The sequence below is a fragment of the Pipistrellus kuhlii genome, unplaced genomic scaffold, assembly GCF_014108245.1.
Source record: "Pipistrellus kuhlii isolate mPipKuh1 unplaced genomic scaffold, mPipKuh1.p scaffold_m20_p_1, whole genome shotgun sequence".
In the NCBI taxonomy this organism is placed as follows: Eukaryota; Metazoa; Chordata; class Mammalia; order Chiroptera; family Vespertilionidae; genus Pipistrellus; species Pipistrellus kuhlii.
In genome coordinates this window covers 85,996,592-86,010,728 of record NW_023425404.1, presented here as the reverse complement: position 1 = coordinate 86,010,728, position 14,137 = coordinate 85,996,592, and the positions used below count along the sequence as shown (strand labels likewise).

Here is a 14,137-nt window from a genome sequence, read left to right as displayed (position 1 = left end):
AGCAGTGCAGGAAATGTCAGGCAGCCGGGGAGAAGCCCAAGCAGGGCCAGGCACTGCTCCACTCATCCTGGCCCCACCACACCTGCTGCTGCTCGGTGGCGCTGCCACAGAGGCGGGAGTAGCTCACACCGATGCAGCTGTGCTCATGAGCTCGGCTTCTGGCTGAGCAGTGCTCCTGCTGCGAGAACACACTGACCATCAGGAGGCAGCTTCTGCATTAAGCATCTGCTCCCTGATAGTCAGTGTGCGTCATAACGAGTCATTTGTTTGCTTAGGCATTATATATATATATATATATATATATATATATATATATATATATATATATATGTATACACACACACACACACACACACACACACACACTAGAGGCCTGGTGCACGAAATTCGTGCATGGGGGGTGTCCCTCAGCCCAGCCTGCAACTTTTCCAATCTGGGACCCCTCAAGGGATGTCCGACTGCCAGTTTAGGCCTGATTCTACAGGGATGGGACCTAAACCAGCAGTTGGACATCCTTCTCACAGTCCGGGGCTACTATCTCCCAACCACTTGCCTGCCTGCCTAAGTGCTCCTAACCACTTCTGCCTGCCCACTCAAACACCCCCTAGCACTCCCCTGCCAACCTGATCGACACCTACCTACTCCCCAGCTGACCCGATTGCCCCAACTGCCCCCCCCTCTCCCGGCCCGGTTGCCCCCACTTGCCAGCCCCTGCAGGCCAGATCTTGCCCCCACCTGCCTTCCCATGCAGGCCTGGTCCCCCTAACTGCCTGCCCCTGCCAGCCATCTTGTGGCAGCCATCTTTGATCACATGGGGATGGCCATCTTGTGCAAGGGTGTGAGGGTCAATTTTCATATTGCCTCTTTATTATATAAGATAGATAACAGAAAATATTTAACTATCTCTTAAACAACTAACACAAATTCCAATGCAGTTTTGTGATTATCCTATATAATAAAAGGCTAATATGCAAATCGACCAAATGACAGAACAACCAGTCACTATGACAAGAACTGACCCTCAGGGGGCAGACACTCAAAGCAGGAGCTTCCCCCTAGTGGTCAGTGTGATCCCACAGGGGGAGCACCACTCAGCCAGAAGCCGGGCTCATTACTGGCGAGCACAGCGACAGTGGCGTGAGCCTCTCCCACCTCCGCAGCAGAGCTAAGGATGTCTGACTGATGGAGGGCTTCCAGACTGCATGAGGGACTCCCTCTCCAAGTGCATGAATTTCATGCACCGGGCCTCTAGTTAAGTATAGAAACAAAATCTTTTTCTGAAATTTGACTGATTATTTTATACCTGTTGAAATTCCCTTTGAAAATCAAATTTTATTCAAAGCAAATATTATCACTTTTAATATAGTGAGATGAGAAGATAGAGTGCATTCTAAAGCCAAAACTAATCTTAAAAGAAATCTATTAGCTATCAAATACAGAGTTTTCAAAATATTGCCCTGGCCAGTATCACAGTGGTTAGTGTTGGCCTGTCACCAAAGGTTCTCGAGTTTGATTCCCAGTCAAGTGCACATACCTGGGTGTTAAGTTCAATCCCTGACCCTGGTAGGGGCATGTGCAGGAGTCAACTAATTAATGCATCTCTCTCACATCAATGGTTCTCTCTGTTCCTCTCTCCTCCTCCCTCCCTTCCACTCCCTGAAAAGCAATGGGGATGCTGAAACCGGTTTGGCTCAGTGGTAGAACATCGGTCTGCGGACTGAAAGGTCCCAGGTTCGATTCCGGTCAATGGCATGTACATTGGTTGCGAGCACATCCCCAGTAGGGGGTGTGCAAGAGGCAGCTGGTCAATGTTTTTCTCTCATCAACGTTTCTAACTCTCTCTCCTTCTCCCTTCCTCTCTGTAAAAAATCAATAAAATATTTTTTTAAAGGAAAAGAAAAAAAAGAAAAGCAATGAGGAAAAATATTTTATTGATTTATTTTATTAATCCAGTGAGGATTAAACCCCTACCTCTACACCCGCCCCCCCAAAAAAACACCACCATATGAGCATAGCTGTATAATAAATTCTTGTCCAATCTGAACAAAATGGTCACTAATATTAACAGTTCTCAATACTTTTACTTACGTACCTCAAACCTTGAATTGCCTTCAAGAATGATCAAAGCAGTATATTTTCTTGAATTAGTTGACTAAGGAACATATAATGCAGATTTAACAGTTATTGAAAAATTCAGTGTTTTATGTTTTCTTCCAACTTTTGTTCATTTTTGCAAATAATTCTCAGTGAACACATCATTGTAAATTAAAAAATTAAAATTAGGGCAGAAGAAACACATAAAAATAAGGAACAGAAAGAAAGTCAACAATAAAGTGTAAATTTTTACTTCAAAATCTTAAGAAACATTTTTCTCCTTCAGTAAGAATTCCTCAAGTAAGGGGATTAGCATATTGAAGTTTATAAAAACAAGATTCAATTAAACACTGAGTTTAAACTAGACCTACTTAGGTAACAGTAAATTATACTAAATCAATCTAACACAATGCAGACATCTTAATATACAAATACTAGAGGCCCAATGTATGAGAATTTATGCACTGGAGTGGGGGGTCTCTCAGCCCAGCCTGCTCCCCTCACAGTCCGGGAGCCCTCAAGGGCAGGAGGCAACCCAGCAATCAGGGAAAGGTGACGTCCCCATCACACCTGTCTACTGCTGCCAGCACAAGCCTCGGCTGGCCCTGATTACCTGAGCCTTGAGTGGCCTTGGGTGGCTATGCAGCCGCCATCCTAGGCTTGCCTGTGCCTCGGGCTGGTCCTGGGCGGCTGGGGAACTGAGGGGACTGAGGGGACTGGGGGACTGCAGAGATAGGCAGGCAGAGTGGCCAGATCTGCCTGGGGGCAGGCCTGGCCGTGTTGCGCACCTGCCACCCCAGAGGGGCTGAGGGGACTGGGCACTGCCATCTTGTGACTGTGGGTGCCACCATCTTTTGTGAGGGTGTGATAGTCAATTAGCATATTCCCTCTTTATTAGATAGGATGATGTTGCTGACCTATCATTAGCAAATGTTGCTTGAGGTTGTTTTTTATTTGTTTGTTTGTGTGTTGTTGTTGTTGTTGTTTTTGTGTGTGTGTGTTTTGTATGTGTGTGTGTATGGTTGTATTGTGTGTGTGTGTGTTTTGTATGTGTGTGTGTGTATGGTTGTATTGTGTGTGTGTGTGTGTTTTGTATGTGTGTGTGTATGGTTGTATTGTGTGTGTGTGTGTTGTTTTTTTTTTTGGGGGGGGGGAAGGGCGGAGAATGTTGTTTTGTTTTCTGATAGTCATCCACATTCTTCCTGGATCTAATTAGGATCACCAAAACAAATGAAAGTGCTATTTCAATTTTCCACAAGATTGAAATAGCAGACAAACAACTCATATATTAAAATGTACCCTTTTTAAATAATTCCTACTTCAATCCCACTGAATGCAAGGCCTGCTTTATTTTAATGTGCTTCTTTACATCCTGTTTGCATTTACAAGAGACAGGATAAGAAAGATTAGCAGGCCAGGATCGGTTTAGCTCAGTGGATAGAGCGTCGGCTTGGGGACTGAAGGGTCCCGGGTTCGATTCCGGTTAAGGGCATGTGCCTTGGTTGTGGGCATATCCCCAGTGGGGGGTGTGCAGGAGGCAGCTGATCGATGACTCTCTCTCATCGATGTTTCTAACTCTCTATCTCTCTCCCTTCCTCTCTGTACAAAAATCAATAAAATATATTTTAAAAAAAAAAAGAAAAAAAAAAAAGAAAAAAAAGAAAGATTAGCAGAGTATATATAATCTCTAAACAAGTGCCTGTTAGCCTTCTCTGCTCCCTCAGGTCTCCTACTTTCCAAAAATACACAGATTCTCCAAAAGGTTAACTTAAAAAAAAAATGTATTTTTGCTGATTTTAGAGAGGAAGAAGGAAAGATAAAAACATCAATGATGAGAGAATCATTTATCAGCTGCCTCCTGCAAGCCCCCTACCAGGGATGGAGCCTGGAACCCAGGCAGGTATCCCAACTGGTTCATGGGTCAATGCTCAACCACTGAGTCACAACAGCTGGGCCAAGGTTAACTTTTATATTAGAACTAATTCTCTCAAATCATGATGGTGACCTTAATGATCTTCAGAGTCTCCTTCCAACTCTATGACATGTGATTCTGCTCCTTTCTTCTTCTTATCTTTTCTGAAAGCTTAAGAACTGGTCATTTATGCCGATTCTGGTTTGGCTCAGTGGATAGAGCGTTGGTCTGCGAACTGGAGGATCCCAGGTTGGATTCCGGTCAATGGCATGTACATTGATTGCGGACACAGCGCCAGTAGGGGTTGTGCAGGAGGCAGCTGGTCGATGTTTCTCTCATCATTGATGATTCTAGCTCTCTATCCCTCTCCCTTCCTCTCTGTGAAAAATCAATAAAATACATTAAAAAAAAAAAAAAAAAAAAGAACTGGTCATTTACAAAGAAGAGTTATTGAGCTTTCAGACACTCAGGCCCAATGTTCAATCAATATTTATAAGAAAGAAGATCCAGAAAGATAGTTTTAAAGTATGTATTTTTCAGTGGCTTCATGTGGATTACCTCGCCTACTTGGGATCAAGCCCACAACCTGGGGCATGTGCCCTTGACTGAAATCGAACTAGAGACCCTTCAGTCCGCAGGCCAATGCTCTATCCACTGAGCAAAACTGGCTAGGGCATCACAAAAGAAATTTTAATCTCTCATTATCCATTTAAAGATTATATTATATCTAGAGAATATGTGTGACTGTTTTAAAACTGCTTGTATGTAGTCACTTGGTTTTTCACCATTTTAGCTTTGGGAAAAGGTTTCCTCCTGGTTTGGTTATTTAAAATAGATTCTCCAAATTATTATCAAGAGTTTTTCCAAGGGGGAGGGGAATGGAATCTAGTCTTAATATATCAATACATATACTTAACAAATAAGATACCAGCTTAATTAAAAGTATATCAACATTAAAAAAAAAAACACAAAAAAAAACTGAGGAAAGAAAGCCATCACAGTCCTGCTCAGCCATTGAGCGTCAACCTATGAACCAGGAGGTCAGTGTTCGATTCCCAGTCAGGGCACATGCCCAGGTTTCAGGCTTGATTCTGAGGCTAGAGCATGCAGAAGGCAGCTGATCAATTAATCTCTCTCATCATTGATGTTTCTATCTCTCTCTCCCTCTTACTTTATCTCTGAAATCAATAAAAGCATATATTTTTTTAAAAAGCTATCACAATATTTAACCTCAACAATTTGCCACCCCAGGGTTTATTTATGATGTAGGGGATTAAAAAAAAATTAATACTTTTCCTCCTACCTTCTAAGTTCTTCTGGCTGAGCCAATAACTAACAGGGGGGGGAAAATCAAAGTTTAATACATGCACATGGGGAATTCATGATCAATACATAAAAATCCCAAAGACAGTGAGGCAACTTGGGTATATAAACATTTTGGACAAAGGAAAAAAGGGGTGGGAAATAAATGGGTACTAGATTTCAGAAGTGAGAATGGGTGATTTATAGTTGAGGAAATGCAGACCACACAGGAAAGAAAATCCTTATTAGCTCTCTAACAATGGGACATAGAGGGTATCTAGCTAACAGGTGCTTGCCTAAAGCTGTTCAGTTTATCACACTTAATTCAAACAGGCTGAGTCAGCATCCTAAGATCTTCCTGAAGCAGGTTTCTCTTCCTGAATTTTCCTGGGCAGGAAAGGGGAGAGGGCATAAGTTTCTTTCTGAGTCTTGTCCTATATAATAAAGAGGCAATATGCAAATTGACCAACACACAAGATGGCCACCCCCATGTGGACACAAAATGGCTGCCACAAGATGGCCGGCAAGGGAGGGGAGTTGGGAGGGACCAGGCCAGCAGAGGAGGGCAGTTGGGGGTGACCAGGATAGCAGGGGAGGGCAGTTAGGGGCAAACAGGCTGGTAGGGGAATAGTTAGGCATCAATCAGGCTGGCAGGGGAGGGGTTAGGGGATGATCAGGCTGGCAGGCAGAAGCAGTTAGGGGCAATCAGGAAGGCAGGCAAGCGAGTGGTTCAGAGCCAGCAGCCTTGGATTGTGAGAGGGATATCTGACTGCCCACCCGGGATCGGTCCTAAACAAGCAGTTGGACATCCCTCGAGGGGTCCCAGATTGGAGAGGGCGCTGGCTGGGCTGAGGGACACATACACCCCCATGCACGAATTTCATGCACTGGACCTCTATTTTCATAATAAATGGCTTAAAATCAATATCTCAAAAAGCAGCTTCTGGGTGGCAGAACTTTGGTCCCTACAATGGCATCTCCTAATTCCATCTCTTTCATATTATCATCACAGTGACTTCTATTTACTTCGAATACAAATAGAAGAGAAAGGCTCCATTTATAGCTTCGAAGTTATAAAACAGAAAAACTGAAAACTCCAACTTTCCTTGGAGCACTACTGCTCCCACAATCAGTTAGTAGAACAGAGGTCTGTCAGCCAAAAGCAAGCTCAAGTTTACATATCTTGTGATGATGTGCAGGGTAAACTTGACTAGCAGATGCTTTGGAAAGGCCAGAGTACTCAAAACCACTACTGTTAGTGTAGGTAACTAGTTATAAATAAAGTAAGAAGCAAAGGAAATCAGACACTATTAAGCATAATAAACTAGGGAGCTAAATCAGACAATAAAGCCTAATTAAGTGTGGAAGTTACAGCTTCAGACACCTCAGGAGGTCATAGCATTATGCCATCGAGGGGATTAACAACCCTCCCGTCCCTCTGTGGGAAGGAAGGGCCGGCTCTCCAACCTCCCCAGGGTACAACTAGTTCACTGGCTGGACTGGAAGTGGGAGGGGGCACAGGAAAAAAATAATAGAGAGGAAATTCTCTACTGGGCACATGCCCAGTAAAAGACAAGATAGCAAAGGAGGAAGTGCTTCTACTCGGAGACATATGGAGTAGGAGCCAGATGGCAACCATAAAGACCTGTCTGTCTAGCCTGGGGAAAGGATCAGATTGGATATGGGACCCAGAACCCCAAAAGATCTAGGAAATGGGATTGGTTAGGGAGAGGGCCCAACATCAGCCTGGGCAGGCTTAGGAAATTGATCGTACAGTTTGCAAGAGCACCTGCTCCTTTCCAAACCCGAGACAATATAATCCAATCTTAACAAAGGCAAGCTCTCTCTATGGTCCTGTAACAAGTGTTTGTTCACATGTTCTCTCAGTAGTAGTCATGTGGGCGTAGCAGCTGCTAGGCAATGTAGCTCCAGCTGGAGTGTAATTGGGAGGAGGGGAGGATAGAAACGACACTAGACACTAACTGTTGGAACTAAGGCTGAACTAGACTAAGCTCCGGTATGAACTGAATCAAAGGCACAGAATTTGTGGGCGCTGGCCTTTCCTCTGGGCTTGATGAAGACAGTAGGACCAAAGAAGATGAGAGCCTGGGAACCTGGGGCAGCCTTCTATTTCTATTCTTTTTTTTTAATCCTCACCCAAGGATATTTTTCCATTGATTTTAGAGAGAATGGAAGAGAGAGGGAAAGTCAGAAAGAAATATCTATGTGAGAGAAACACATTGATTGGTGCCTCCTGCACATGCTCTGATCAGAGCCCAGGTTGGGGAGGAGCCTGCAACTGAGGCATGTGCCCTTGACTGAAATCCAACCCAGGACCCTTTAATCCACAGGCCAGCACTCTATCCACTGAGCCAAACCAGTGAGGGCTATTTCTAATCTAATAAACCTTACCACTACATCTCATCTTCCCATGCATGAGTTTCTCAAAATGCTTTTCTTGTGACTCCGTGAAAGGACCCCATTTCTACCAGCAACACTATTATTAGTAAAAGACCAGATACAAAGGATCAAAATGATTAAATCTTTTTTTCTTTAAATATATTTTATTGATTAATTTTGTACAGAGAGGAAGGGAGAGAGATACAGAGTTAGAAACATCGATGAGAGAGGGTCATCGATCAGCTGCCTCTTGCACACCCCCTACTGGGGATATGCCCACAACCAAGGTACATGCCCTTGACCGGAATTGAACCTGGGACCCTTCAATTCCCAAGCCGACGCTCTATTCATTGAGCCAAACCGGTCTCGGCAAAATGATTAAATCTTTTTATCACACCTTTTGTTTTCACAGTATTTAATGATAATTTGAGCATGTAAAAAAGAAAATATTAAAGATTTCTCTTTATATAAAACTAAATATCATTTAAGATTTCTGAGAATTTAGTGCTTCAGTTTGAATAAAATGAAATAAGTGACAAGTAAATACAATGACACCTGGAATTATTCAGAAGAGTCAATCACTTTTAGCATACATTATAGGATAAAGATTTCAGTTTGATTTTCTAATCCTTCTATTATATAATATTGCATAATAATAATAATAAAGACTAGTCATAAATGAACAAATTCAGGCATCATAAAAGTCTAAGTTGGTAATAATGTTTAGAAAATTTTGACTGCTGATAACTGTGTCCTAATTCATCAAAAAATCATGATCTATGCATAACAGAAGATAATTCTTCCGTTGTTGTTGTTAATCCTCACCTGTGGATAATCCCCCATTGATTTTTAGAGAGTAGAAGGGAGCGGGTGAGACAGAGAGAGAAACATCAATATGAGAGAGACACATTGATTGGTTGCGCCCCACATGTGCCTCAACCATGGTGGATGTGATCAAGCCTGCAACCGAGGTATGTGCTCTTGACCAGAACTGAACCCAGAACTTTTCAGTCAGTGGGCTAACACTCTGTCCACTGAGCCAAACTACCTAGGGCGAGGATAACTCTTATTTAACCAAAATAATCAATGAACTCACATACAGATTATTTCTTAATTTCTTAACATTCCTACTAGGTGAAAACCACAATTTATTTTTTTATTATTTGTTAAAATATATTTTCATTGAGAAAGGGAGGGAGGGAGGAAAGGAGGGAGGGAGGGAGAGAGGGAGGGAGGGGGGGAGAGAGAGAGAGAGAGAGAGAGAGAGAGAGAGAGAGAGAGAGAGAGAGAGAAACATCAATAATGAGAAAGAATCATTGATCTGTTGCCTTCTGCACACCCCACCCCCAACTGGGGATTGAGCCCTCAACTTGGGCATGTGCCCTTGACTGGAATCGAACCCGGGACCCTTCAGTCTGTGGTCTGAAGCTCTATCCACTGAGCCAAGCAAGGTAGGGCATAATTTATTTTTTATTAAATATTTTAAAAACCAGAATAATATAGCAAGTTCATGAACTTGCTATCTAGATTTAATGAATATCAACAGTTGATAGATTTGAGATTTTGAAAAAAGTTAAGGACTATAAATGTAAACCATGGGCTTTCTCTAGTTCTGTGATGCAGCCTTCACAAGTCTCTATCTCCCCCTTCTATTTTTTTCAAAGCACACAAAACTTTCCCACACCCCAGATCTCTTCCTTGTCTCACAGACCCATCTTTCTCTGTTATTTCACAAAAACATTCCTTGAAGAATCTATACTTGCAATGTCTACTTCCTCTTATTTTTCTCTAACCCACTAAAACCTAGCTTTTGTTGGACTCTAATTCCAAAACCTCATAAACCCAACGTTACTTTGGAGGCTTCAGGACCCAGGCTGAAGGTCCTCAGAATTGCAAACTATTATCTACAGACAATGGAGATCTATTGTTTTGACTGTGCAGGACCAGAATGCTAAGAAAAAGGCCTGTGTGGAGGTCAGTGAGCCAGTTCCTAAAGGGAGGGAAGAGGAGGCAGAAGGAAACTTTGCTTTAGACTACCACTTAGGCAAGGAAGAAAAGAATTTCAGCACAGGAATCATAAAAACTCTAGAAGACCTCAAATTCATGAAATAATATATGTGCACTCTATGATATTCACACACAGATGACTAGAGAATATACACCAAAATGCTAACAATGATTGATTATATTTCTCAATGTTAAGGAGAGCATTTATTTTCATATTTATAATAATACCAGTGACCCGTTACATGAAATCGCGCAAGACCTGGGACCCGTTGCCCCCCAATCCCCCCACGCCATAGGACCACCTGAAGTCCCAGAGTCCCGCCGCATGTGGCAGTGCACGATGGGACAGCCGCAAGTCTTGGAGTGCCTCTCTGATGCCCTTTTCCAGGCCATAGAGGGGCCACCAAGACCCCTGTGCCCCCGTGGGGCTGCAGGAACCCCGGTGGAAGCTGCACGGACCGGCTACTGGCCCCATACCCGCTGTGCATGCCGACATCTTATGACAGCATTACGGCATGAGGACCAATTTGCATATTACCTCTTTATTATATAGGCCTAGCAACCCTGTGCACAAAATTTATGCATGCGGGGGGGGGGGGGGGTTGCCCCCAGCCCAACCTGCACCCTCGCCAATTCAGGACCCCTCGGGGGACGTATGACTAAACCAGCAGTCAGACATCCCTCTCACAATCTGGGACCACTGGCTCCTAAATGCTTACCTAACTGCCTGTCTGATCACCCCTAACTGCCCCCCATAATGGCCTGGTCACCACAACTGCCCTCCCCTCGCCAGCCTGGTTGCCCCTGATTGTCCCCCTCCGCCAGCCTGGCCGCCCCTCACTACCCTCCATTACCAATCTGGTCACCCCTAACTGCCCCCTTGCCAGCCTGGTCACCCCACACAACCTGCTATTCAGTTGTTTGATCGCCCCTCATTGCCTCCCCTGTCGGCATGGTCGCCCCAAACAGCCTGCTGTTCAGTCGTTTGGTCATCCCTCACTACCCTCCCTACTGGCCTGGTCTCCCCATGCAGCCAGCTGCTCAGTCGTTTGGTCAGCCCTCACTAATTCCCCTGACAGCCTGGTCACCCCACACAGCCTGCTATTCAGTCGTTTGGTCGGCCTGCCTGGTCGCCCCATATACCGTTTGGTCATCTGTTCAGTTATTTTGGTTGCAATGGTTGCTTAGGATTTTATATATATATTCACACACACACACACACACACACACACACACACACACACACACTGGAGGCCCAGTGCATGAAATTTGTGCACTGGAAGGGTGTCCCTCAGCCTAGTCTGCACCCTCTCCAATCTGGGATATCTCTCTTATAATCCGACTGCTGGCTGCCAACCACTCACCTGCCTGCCTGTCTGATTGCCCCTAACCGCTTCTGCCTGCCAGCCCGATCACCCCCTAACCACTCCCCTGCCAGCCTGATCAACATCTAATTGCTCCCCTGCCAACCCAATTGCCCCCAATTGCCCTAACCTGCTGGCCCAGTCACCCCCAACTGCCATTCCCTGCTGGCCCAGTCGTCCACAACTACCCTCCCCTGCCAGCCATCTTGTGGTGGCCATCTTTGACCACATGGGGGCGGGCCATCTTATGCCACGGCATGAGGGTCAATTTGCATATTACCTCTTTATTATACAGGATAGATACTGGTATATTTACTTAATTTTCTTCAATGAACATGCATTATTTTTTTTTAAGTAAGAAAAAGGGTGCTATTTTTTCCCCCTTAAATAGCAATGGTGTATAGATACCTGTCTTCCAAGGTAACAAAGAAGGATGTTGCCAGGGAGATGCAGCTCCACAGAATACTTGGGAGGAGAAAACTCTGCAGGGTGATTGGGTGTCAGGAGCTTAAAAGAGTTAGCAGGCTGGGTGCATGAGGCTCACTTAATCTCAGAAGAGAACTCAAGGGTACCAGTCTAGCCTGAGACAACCCAGGAAATGCCTAGTGTGAACCCTGAGCCATCTTGTCAGCCGTCAGGCCCCTTATATTCTCCTTTCAAATACAGTGGCAATCTCTTCGCTGTTCTGTCTGTCCCCACACTACCATGACCTCACACGAATGATAACCCCCTACTGGCTCGCTGACTTCCAATACAACTTCCACACCACTGCTAAATGTTCTAAACACAGTGAACACTGGAACATATTTAATATTTCAAGTCTACTTAGAATACAGGATACTCTACGTTTTCAAATGTATACAACCATCTGCTGACCTTGCCCAGAACAATTCCCAGCCCAGACACTAGCCTCAGTACCTGCAGTTCTCTGTCTGCACAGTTTTCCCTGGACTAGAATTTTCTTCCCTATCCCTATCTAGCTGGTAAACTCCTACACACCCTTTACATCTAGCTTCAAAGTCAATTCCCCTGCAAAGCACTCCTAGTCAACTGGCTTCTCCCTCCTCTATATGTTGTAGTGGTTTTGTACGTCTTCTTGCTATCATTTAAATACCTATCTAGCCCTACCTGGTTTGGCTTACTGGATAAAGAATCAGCCAGTGGACTGAGGGTCCAGGGTTCAATTCCGGTCAAGGGTACATGCCTGAGTTTCAGGCATAATCCCCAGTAGGGGTTATGCAGGAGGCAGCTGATCAATAATTTTCTCTCATCACTGATATTTCTATCTCTCTCCATCTGCCTTCCTCTCCGAAATCAATAAAAAATATTTTAAAAAGTACCTGTCTATCCCACTAAACCATATAAAGGTCAAGAACCACATGTCCTCATTCATCTAGAATAGTGCCTAGTGGTACTCAATAAATACTCGATTAACTAAATAAATACATGAATTTGTTTTTATTATAAATATCTATATTTTCATACAATCTCAAAAACAAATTTTAGAAGTGAGAAAACAAAGTTTAAGACCTAACTTTTTTAAAAAAGAAAATAAAGATTAAACCAAACATATATTGGGCAAACGGTAAGAATTCTGACATAGCCTATATAATAAAAAGCTAACATGCAAATAGACTGAACGGCGGAACAACCAACCAACCAGTCGCTATGACGTGTAAAGACCACCAGGGAGCGTGTGCAGAGTATGGTGGGTTTTGGCAGCAGGGGGCAGAGCATGGAACATGGTGGGTGTTGGCTGCAGCAGAATGGTGGAGCAGGTGAGTGGGGCTGCCAGACCAAGGCTGGGTGCTGATTGTTGTCAATGGGGCAAGCCTCTGGTGGTTACTAAAAATTCTTTGCTCCCACGCGCTGCTATCCCACCTGGCATTTGCACCTGTGGCTGGTGCCAGCCCCACTAGCACCCACTGCTGGCTCCCCGCCTGAACCCGATTGCTCGGTGCTGTCAGCAGTGGCTGCAGGCCCTGATTGCCCCTCAGGGCTTCTCCACCTCTCCCTGCTCCTTAGGGGAAATCAGGGCCATCAGCTGCTTCTCACACCCACTGCCAGTGCAGGAGCCCCTGCTTGCACCTACTGCCGGTGCCAGAGCCAGCATTTGCATCCACTGATGGCGCCGGACCTGCTTGCACCTGTTGCTGGTGCTGGCCCCAGTCGCTCCACATCAGTGCAGCGGCAGCAGGAGCAGGAGCAGGGCTACCAGCAGACAGGGGACCAGGGGCCTCAGCAGGAGGGGCCGGGGCAGAGCAACGGAGGATGGGCTGAGACCCATTCCTATGCCCACCACAGCCTCGTGACCCACAGGTCCTTTCAAGGTGCACAAATTTGTTCACTGGGCCCCTAGTTTATAAATATATATATATACACAAAATAATAATAATAATTTGAGGATTATATGTTGTGGAGAGGTTTTTTATTTTTTCCTTTGCATAAGTGGTGGAGGAGCATGGCAAAGTGTCTGTTACAATGCAAAAGTAATTCAATCATGTAGATTCCCTTCTACATCAAATCAGTAAGGATAGCTGATAACCAGGAAACAGGGAAACTTAACATCAATTGCAATAAAACAGAATCTAAACATATTTCTCATTTCCATATAGTTTAACTTTCATCAGTGTCTGACTATTGCCTACAATGAATTTACCTGAGCTAAATTAGGGATTGAATTTTGGCCAGTCTGGGCCTGCATATTTGCAGATTCTCTCTCTGTCAAAGAATCTGTTACACTTCCATCCTGTTGAGATTCAATTGTTTCCATGGTCATTTGTCTGAAAAGACAATAAAAAGGAAGAAATATTAAGGTCTTATCAGAAACATTTCTCTATTTTTACCTATTTTTCTTTTTTTAAAATATATTTTATTGAGAAGAAAAAAAATCCCAAGAGAGAATCCAAGATGGCGGCATAGGTAAACACCTAACTGCAGCCTCACACAACAATTTCAATAAAATACAACTAAAATACAAAATGGATATTACCCAGAACTATAGGAAAGTCAAGTGACTGGAAATTCTACAACGAGAAGGAAAGAGAAAACCAGAAGG

General features: G+C 44.2%; 1 protein-coding gene across 18 annotated transcripts in view; it reads right to left on the bottom strand.

The window, feature by feature from the left end:
* CREM (cAMP responsive element modulator) overlaps positions 1–14,137 on the bottom strand; it is a 96,398-nt gene that overhangs the window by 54,133 nt on the left and 28,128 nt on the right. For 17 of the 18 annotated variants that reach the window (XM_045586387.1, XM_036454483.2, XM_036454520.2 and 14 more), the window contains one exon: positions 13,739–13,862. The exons of the other annotated variant lie outside the window; for it this stretch is intronic. In XM_045586387.1, coding sequence (XP_045442343.1) covers positions 13,739–13,862 — 124 coding nt within the window. The remainder of the gene's footprint in view (positions 1–13,738; positions 13,863–14,137) is intronic. 18 annotated transcript variants of the gene reach the window in all.